This window comes from Antechinus flavipes, chromosome 4 (assembly GCF_016432865.1).
Source record: "Antechinus flavipes isolate AdamAnt ecotype Samford, QLD, Australia chromosome 4, AdamAnt_v2, whole genome shotgun sequence".
NCBI classification, from domain to species: Eukaryota; Metazoa; Chordata; class Mammalia; order Dasyuromorphia; family Dasyuridae; genus Antechinus; species Antechinus flavipes.
This window is the reverse complement of record NC_067401.1, coordinates 171,424,018-171,433,688: the sequence shown is the minus strand read 5'-3', so window position 1 is coordinate 171,433,688 and position 9,671 is coordinate 171,424,018. Positions and strand designations below refer to the sequence as shown.

General features: G+C 39.9%; 1 protein-coding gene across 1 annotated transcript; it reads left to right on the top strand.

The window, feature by feature from the left end:
* Positions 1 to 2,570: 2,570 nt before the first annotated feature.
* On the top strand, positions 2,571 to 9,466 carry C4H17orf99 (chromosome 4 C17orf99 homolog). The gene is given in 5 exon segments (XM_051992454.1): positions 2,571 to 3,411; positions 3,640 to 3,676; positions 6,208 to 6,500; positions 8,201 to 8,470; positions 9,369 to 9,466. Coding segments are annotated over 5 exon segments (747 nt in total). The 5' UTR covers positions 2,571 to 3,362.
* Positions 9,467 to 9,671: the final 205 nt, after the last annotated feature.

The window sequence follows — 9,671 nt, the reverse complement described above, 5'->3', positions numbered from 1 at the left end:
TTCCATTGTCCATGGAACCAATGACACCAATTATTGTAGTGCAGGATGCTTTGTGTATGATTGGAGAATGCTGTTACGAATAGCTTATAACTTCTGCTTATTATACAATATGCTTTTATTGTTGTATTTTAACATCACTGCTGTATATGATGGTATGAGGCACTATTTTGGTAATACAAATTTCTTTTTTTTTTCTTTTTTTCTTTTTCTTTTTGCTATAACAATCCATGCTTTATTCACATTCTGGGAATTCTTTTTATTTTATTTTATTTTATTTAATAATAACTTTATATTGACAGAATCCATGCCAGGGTAATTTTTTTTATAACATTATCCCTTGCACTCGCTTCTGTTACGATTTTTCTCCTCCCTCCCTCCACCCCCTCCCCTAGATGGCAAGCAGTCCTATATAGGTACATACATATTTCTGCACATAATCTTTATAGGTGGTCCCTGGACATAATTCTGTTATGTGTTTTGTACTATGTCCTTAATTTAATATATCATATTGTCATGTAAACATTATATGCAATGTATTATGTTTATCAAATATGCTAATGCTAGTTGCATGCAGTTCTCACATAAGTGTCATATTAGGTATATACTGCACCTTATAGTTGAATATTATTTGTTAATTTGTGTTACTCATGTTGTATACTCACTAATACTCAGGTATATTCCATGACATTTTTAGGACTGCAAATGCTTAACTGGGGGAGGAAATGTAGAGACACAAAACAGTTTTTCATGAATCAGAATTATAGGACCAAAGGGTTTGTGGTTTATGGAGAAGTATAATAAAGAAAGAATGGCAGAGTGGAGTAGAGTCTAAACGCAGGGGCCCTCAAACTTTTTAAATAGGAGGCCAGTTCACTGTCCCTCAGACTGTTGGAAGGCCAGAATATAGTAAAAACAAAAACTTTGTTTTGTGGGCCTTTAAATAAAGAAACTTCATAGGCCTGGGTGAGGGGGATAAACGTCCTCAGCTGCTGCAACTGGCCCACGGGCCGTAGTTTGAGGACCCCTGGTAAAGAATACTGATTTCATCTTCTTGGTTTACTTTTTGTTTGGACCCAAATTTATTTGCATGCTAAACCAGATAGACTCTCGGGAATATCTCAAAAGAGAGAGTTTAATCTCTCTGCTCTTGTATCCAACTTTTTGAGACCCCATTTGGGGTTTTCTTGGCAAAAATCTAGAAGTGGTTTGTCATTTCCTTCTCCAGCTCATTTTACAGATGAGGAAACTGAGGCAAACAGGGTTAAATGACTTACCCAGCGTCACACAGTTGCTGTGTCTGAGGCCAGATCAGAAGTCAGATTTCCCTGACTTCAGGCTTGGCTCTCTGAATGCACTGTGACATCTAGTGTCCCAACCTCTGCTCAGCCATGGGGATGGGAATATTTCAAATTTCATTGTATGGAATGCCCTCTGCCAATTTGTGACCATTACTCTTAGGGAGTTGCCTGGAGCAGTGACTTATTCAGAGTCACACAGGCAGTGGGGGTCAGGTTTTCCTGCTCCAATTCCAGTTCTTTATCCACTACCTTAATTTAATGTATGCAACACTGTCATCTATGTTATTGTTTATAGGGTATTAAGTTCATCATAGAGATAACTAAGTGGCACAGAAGGATGCCAGGCCTGAGCTCAAATCTGGCTTCAGACACTTCTTAGTCATACGACCCTGGGCAGGTCAAGAAAACCCCAATGGGGTCATAGAGAGCCAGATAAGACAATACTACAAAAAGCAGAGATTGAACTTCTCTGTTCTAAGAAATAAATTTGAGCCCAGATAAAAAGATAAACTAAGAAGGTGACATCCTTGTTCTCCAGGCTCAATCTTGAGCCAGGAAGAACTGAGTTCAAACTCTGCCTCAAACACTTACTAGCTATATGATCCTGAGCAAGATACTCTTTCTCGGAGTCTTTTTGTACAGCAAAATAACTGTTTGGACATGTATACTTATATTGTATTTAATTTATACTTTAACATATTTAACATGTATTGGTCAACCTGCCATCTGGGGGAGGGGATGTGGAGAAGGAGGGGAAAAATTGGAACAAAAGGTTTGGCAATTGTCAATGCTGTAAAATTACTCATGCATATAACTTGTAAATAAAAAGCTATAATAAAAAATAATAAAATGGGAATAATAACATCTACTCTTCAAGGTTGTTGTTAAAATCAAATGAGGTGATATTTTTACAGTCCTTGGTATATAGTAAGCATTCAAAAAATGCTTATTTGCCTTGCTTCCTTGGATCAACTAACAAGGATTATAATTATCAGCCTCCACAAATATGGTATTAAAATCTGCTTTGATTTTAACTGCTATATCTTCTGACTAGAGAAAAAGAAAATACATCCATCAGGGTTCTACGAGCTACAATTTCTAGAGGAATGAACTCGAGCATACAAAAGAGCTGCTAGGAGAACACTGTATGAAACAGAGTCACCAGATCCTACATGATTATTATTACTATATGCCCAGCTCTATGTAAGGGACTAGGAAACAGTGGAGCAGGAATACTGTGCCGTGCTTCCTTTCTTATTCATTCTTTAAATATCTATCGAGCACTCACTTAGAGTGAGTCTAAAAGACTCACTCACTTATATAAAGCTCTGTGCTAGATATTGTTAGATCAAAAAGACATATCCCTGCCTTGTTTGGAGTTTGGAGTATTGTAGTTGGGATAAAACACAAGGGCTATAATGAAAGATAGGGTCTGACTGCCCAGTAAAAGCCATACAAAGGAAGCGCTAAAAATAGAGGAAGGAAAGATCACTTTCTTTGGGGGGAGGGGGTAGACAGTAAAAGTGAGTCTCAGGAACAAAAGAAAAACTTCATGTATAAGACAACATTTGACATTGTCTTTGTATTGTCCATAGTTCCTATGGACAAAAGGCGATATGGTAGAAGGATTTCCCAAGTAGAGGAAATAACATGTAGAAAAGCACAAAAGTGCAAAAGTATAGGGACATATTTAGGGACCAGAGATTAGTACTATTTGTTCATGAAGGAGAATTAGGTCCTTCAGACTTGGCAGCTCTCCAGAGGAATATAGAAAAGGGGAAATTTGAGTGAGGGTGACAGGTGGGAAGTCATTTTTAAGTGTAATTTGACTTCCTTTCTATGGGCTCCCCTGGTAGACAGAGGCCCTCTGGGCATTGCCTGACTTCCTTTGTTATCTTCATGCTGCAGGCGATCCCTGATGGATGGGAAGTGGAGATGAGGGGCCCCTCTTGGGTGTGGTATCAACCCTGGTGGCCCGCAGGGCCACAATCAAATGGATGAATGAGTAGAGAAGTTTTGGAAGGTTGGTGTGGCTATAAAGAAAAAAGACCTGAGGCTTAAACTATGAAGCTTCCTCTGCTCTGCATGGCCATGCTTGATGAGCTAGCCTTGGGTCAGTGGGCAAGGAGGGATGAGAGGGAAGGAATTAGATATGCAGTGGAGGGTTTGGAGGTACATTGGGGGAAGAACTGGAGGCATAAAGAAGAATTGAGACACGAGACTATCCCCATACCTAATGTCCTGTCCTTTGCTCCCTTTGCCTCCCAAAGATTTGGATATTTTCTCTGCTTGCCCCTCAATTTTATTTTAAGACTTCTAACCAAATTCATCTCTTTCACAGCCATCAGCAGCTCCTTCAGAGTGCAAAGAGAAGGTGAGTTCAAGGATACTCGGGGGATAAAGAACATCCAGTCTGGACGTGGCAAGGACACAAATGAATCCCATTTCTGGCACTTTAAGCTTCATTGTTATGCCATAGTTCTCTTTAACTGTCCTGACTCAGTTTCCTTGTATAAGTTTCCCTTGTCTCAGTCTTCCTAATTACTCCCCTAAGCTGTAAATCTCCCTCTGGTCCATGAAGGCTGAGGACCAATTAGTCTAAGGATATAAATTGTTAGCCCAAGTAAGATAAACAAGAGAGTAGACTTCCTGATTATCTTCTGTCCTTGAGAAATTTACAACATCCCTTAAAGTATTCCAAGATATTTCACTGACATCTTTATCATAGCCTTTTCCAGCTGGGCTTTTCCCGCTCTTTTTTCCTCTTCTTTGTCTCTAAAAGGTATATAAAGGTTAGAGATTCCCCCAATCAGGGCTGGATAATTTGAGACGAGAGTCCTGTCTAGTCAATCTTACTCTCCCATTAATAAAATATTAAAAAACTCTCTAATCTCTCTCCTGCCTCAGTTTCTCTGGCATTACATCATTTCCTTCATTTGTAAAATGGGGAGGGGGAGGGAGGTGAGAGTGGCTAGACGACTTTCAAGGTCCCTTTCTGTTCTAAAATTAGGATTCTATGATCCTATCCTATAACTTGGAGTCCATCCCCAGAACCTATGGACAATCTAGATACTCTGCGGTAGTTGGAATTGGGAATCTCTTTGGCCCCAGCTGTAACTATAGACAGAAAGCACTAGAGAATTGATAGCTCAAGAAAATGGGGAAGCATTTTTCAGGGTCTTGGATGAGCATGGAGGCCAACTCTGAAGAGAGAGGGATGAGGTTGGATAGTAAGACCCTTCTGAAATGGACAAAGGACTGGCTTCCCCTTCCCTCCCTCAGTTTTAGCTTAAAGAGCCTGGGGCTCGCAGAGAAATATCTGCTCAGCTAGACTAAAGGAGGTGTTTTGCACTTCAAAGTGCCTGCTCAACAATGAGGGGTATCTATTCGATAACCCTGACTATGTTAAACATCTGCCATTGTATCTTTTGTCCTGTAAAGTTAAGTCACTGTTTAATGTCAAAATGTGCCAGCCAGGGTAAATAAGAATGCTTATAAGGCTGTCCCTACTTCAGTTGGGCACGGAACCATGTCGGAACCCCACCAGAGGTCCGTCCCAGTCACGCAGGCCATCTAGGCCGGTAAGAATAAATTGTTTCTAAATTATGAATTACTATAGCTGTCTTGAATTTTATTGCCTGGGTTATTTCACTTCCTTGGAACCTACTCTTCTCCTATGCCCCATTCCTATTTCTTGGGTAAGTGGTGGACAGGGACACACTGGCCTCCCAGAGCAAATAAATCCAGCTGTGCTCAGAAAGACATGAGATTCTTCTGAAGGAAGTGAATTTCCACAGGATTTGAAAAGAATGGTAGTGTTAGCGTTGTGGCTGTAGCTGTGGCTGTGGTTTTTAAGGGAAGGATGAGGAGGAGGAGCAGTCTGAACCCAAAGAAGTTGTCTGAGTGGCCTCACTTTCCTTGAGAAAAAGAGATCTTCAGAAAAAAGAAGCCCTTGGTCCCTGGAGCAGGTTAGCTCAGCCATTTCCATTTCCAGGATACTTATCAAAAGGCATAAGAAGCCCCTCTTCAGGGAGTCCCACAGTCCTTCTAGAAAGATAAGGCCCAGCCTGGGGAGAGAGATGTCATTGCGGTCCTGAGCTAAACCAGGAATAAGGGACCCAGGGCAAAAGACTGATAAAAGAGGGTAAAAGACCAGTATAAAGTAAGCTGGGTGGCCCATTGGATGGAGCACTGGCCCTGGAGCCAAGAGGATCTAAGTTCAAATCCAAACACTTGACATTTACTAGTTGTGTGACCTTAAGAAGTCACTTAACCTCAACTAAAGAAATGCATGAAGGACAAATCTTTTTGGGAAATGGGGATGAATCTCTTCAATGAGAGAAGCTGAGATTAAGAGAGAAGATGGATTTCCCAGTGGTGGGATCTGGATAAGGACTTCACCTATAAAATAAGGATCTATGATCTCATAGAGTTAGAACTGACAAGTGAGGAAACTGAGGCTTCAAGAAATAACTGATTTACTCACTGTCTCACCAATATCAAGTAGTCAAGCCAAGCCTCTCTAGCAGTGTGACCTAGTGATCTCCAGTCTACAATCCAGAAGTTTTCGTTTGTTTTTTTTTGTGTCCTCCAACTAATGTGTGGAGATGCTATTTAGTGGAGAGAGAAGGAACTAGCTGGAGTTAAATAGAGGGAGAAAAAAAAAAGCAAGGATGATTAGAAATATACTTCTGTCAACACCTCCATTCTGAAAAAAAACTTATTTCTTCACTTTTTTTTTTCTTCTATTTTTCTTGTCTCTCCATCTCTCCTTATTTTTTCACCTTTTCCCATCCATCTATTTCTTTCTATTGCTTCCTTTCTTTCCCTCTCTATCTCCCTTTCCTTTTCTCTCTTTTGTTTTCTTTGAGATCCTGCGTATGAGATTTGCAAACCTGTTCTCCACAAGAGTCCTGTCTAAGCTTATCATCTCCTACAAAGTCGTGAAGTTCTTTCCAAAAAGCCGACTAGTTCATATTTTATCCCACTCAATTCAGGGCTCTCTGCCTATAATCTACACTCTCATAGAGTCATCTAATATCACAGTATCAAAGAAGATCATGGATAATGGACCAGCCAAATTTCCCATTCTTGCTACATTCAAGACCCGGCCAGATTTACTCAACTAGTATTGCAGAGTGAGCACAGCTTCAGGGCAAAGAGCCTACAGTGACATACTGAACCTCTTCTGGGAAATGTGCGGTAATATGTGCCTGGGAAGAGGAGTATGAGAAAAGGGATGTTTTGTGGGAAGAATGTCAGGGAATCATAAATCACACTAATAGGTAGGATTGGTGGGCATGGAGTTTATGAATTAGAATTAAGATGGTGACAGAGGCTGTGAGAACAGAACTAGCTAAACTAGTCTCTTGAAAGACAGCTTTAAAAGGTCCACCCCACATTTGCCAGCTTCTCTCTCTAAAAGTGCAGATTAGGTTTCCAGTTCAACATATATGAAAGGTCTGCTAGGGGCATCTTACCATGCTGATGGTAAAGGTCCATGGAGGAGTGGTTGGGGAGAACAGAAAACATTCCCCTATGGATATGAAGTATCTTAAGGCAGAATTGATAACATTCTAAGAACCGGGCTATATGTAGATGGAAGGGAAAGGATCTTCAAGATCAGATAATCTCAAAATTCAGCCTCTTCATTTTGTAGATTAAGAAACAGGCTTGAGGAATATATTGACTCTAATATGAACACAGAGTGTGACTCCTAGAAATGTTCTCTCTACTATACTATAAGATCTCGGAGGTAGTATCTTATTTGATGTAAGTCACACAAAAACCAGTTTGAGAAATGTTGTATAAACTGGAGGGGGAAGAAGAATAGAAAGAAAATCAATAAATCAATCAACAAATTAAATGATTATTGATTATTTTAGGGATAGGGGGATATAGAAATGAGCAGGGACAGTGCCTATAGAAAAGGATTCCTATTCCCAGAGACAAGTCAATAAAAAAGTTTTAAGTACCTTGTATGTACCTAGCACCACATTAGCAAGGCTATGTACCCAATACATGTTTGGTATTCCAACCTCTCTTGTGGAGGAAGTTTACAAACTGTAAAAAAAAAGAAATGAAAAATGTGCAGTACTCTGTGCAAGATGCTGAGGAATACAAAGATGAATAAGAAGCAGTCTGATCTTTCCTGACCCCTAAGAGCTAGTTAGAGAGATAAAAGTTTATCCAAATGAACTAATATTGAACAACACAAGATAGAATATAAAAATATGATTGTGGTTTTTTGTGTGGTTAAAAATACAGAAGAGAATACGGAAGGAAATAAATACTTTAAATGGCTACTGTGTGTCAGGCACTCTGCTAAGCACTTTATACATATTACCTCATTTGATCCTCAAAATAACCCTAAAAGATAAGAACTATTATTTTTCCCATTTTACAGTTGAAGAAAATGAGGCAACCAAAGATTAGTGGCTTGCCCAGAGTTACAGGGCTAAAAAGGTGTCTGAGATGACAAGATTTGACATAACTGCTTAGGAACAGATATCAATGAGAGATGAGCAAGGAAGAGATTTAATGGAAGAGGTGGGAGCAAGAGTTGAAGTGTTAGAGACTTTAGCACCTACAAATCCTCTTCCCTTGCCTCTAGCAATAATGACTTGTGTCCTCCCCATTCCTGAATACATATCCCTTTAGTATATTAACCAGTATCCTCTGACTATGCCTTGAGAGGAACTCCAATAGCAAGACTGTGATCAGTCTGCAACCTCCTGAGAAATAAACACAGAGATTAATGAATGGAAAAAAGGAAAGATATTAGTGGGGCTGGACAAAAAAAGACATGGTTCCCTCCTCTTCAGTTAAGCTAGAATCCTAGGCCCCAAGTACTCTACACCCACTTACCATTTTCTCCTCCTTTCCCTACCTTCTTTCCACAGTATCAGTGTCCCAGCCTCAGGCCAACTTCAGTCTGATAGGTACAGGATCAAGCCAAATGGTGGTGGTGTCATGCCTGGCATCTGAGGGCAGCCCACCTATCACTTATATGTTACTCAGGAAGAATGGGTACATCTTAATGGAGAAGACACCCCTCCCTGGAAGACCAGCCAACTTTTCCTTACCAGTGAACAAAATATCAGCCTGGTATGCATGCCAGGCCAAAAATATTGGCAATACACAATGCAGTACCCTCACACTGATGCCCCCAGGTAAGAGACCTTTTATTTGGAGTGAGGAGGAAGGGAAGGGAAGCCCAGGAAGAATGAAATCTCCTGATGAGGCTGCCACTGAGGGTGCAGTGCATCTGTGAAGGCAATGATGGCTGAACATATCATAGGCCTTAAGGATTTATATTTGAATTTGTATGGATACTTGCTAGGAATATATTTGCAAATATTTAATAACTGGCTCTCCAGAAAAAAAACAAAGTGATTAAGTTGAAACTATCTTTTTAACATATTTCTCCATTCCTTTCTTAAGCCTAGACAATCAACAAAACAACAAATCAAGTCTTAATTTGTACCATTTGCTGATTTATAAGGCCTAAATAGTCACTCTGAAAATTTAACAATCAGCTATTTGAATCCACTATGAGCAGACAGTCTTCTACACTCTTTATCTATCTTAGCTATTCTTTATGAACTACTGTGATCAAGCTAATTACCTGGCAGCCAATTTTTTTAGTTCTTTATTAATTTATCTTCAGACTTTTGTCAACAGATGATATAATTGAACCCAAAGTATTTCTACATTAGTAGGATCTACCAGAGATTTTATTTGTCAAGTATATCCTTTAAGAACCAAATCACCTATATGCCATTGGAAAAGAACTTAGATGACCTGATAGTTAAACAATGAAAATCCCTTCAACATCTGGTCTTTGGCTTGGGAAAGAACTGATGGCAATGGAGCAAGTTCCAGCCAGGGTCAGCACATTCACATGCAGCAGCAAAAGGACAGGATCCTCTTCCCCACTTATCAATACTTCCTCTAAGATCCTTTTCAGATCTTGAAAAATTCTATGATTTCTTCTAGCTGGCATGGGGGAAAGGACACTAAACCTAAAAGAAAATTTTTAACATAACTGCTTTCTGCTGTGGCTCACAGGGGAACTACCTCTGGCACCAACTTTTGTACTAGCTATAAGTCTGACTTCCATGGTGGCTGCATTTATAATCCTGTACCAGAACATGATGAAGAGGTAAGGACTATGAGCCAGGGAAGGGCAGGGTAAGGAAAAGAAGAGTTAGGAGAATCAGTGTCAATTCCAGAGCAAAAGGTGAAAAAAAAGGGCAAAAGTATTATCAGCCATAATGACACCCCCTACTGAATCGAAGGTTAAATGTGTATGGTTATATGTTTGTGTGCCTTAAGAATTCAGGATGTAGTCATTGCTAGCTTATGAATTCC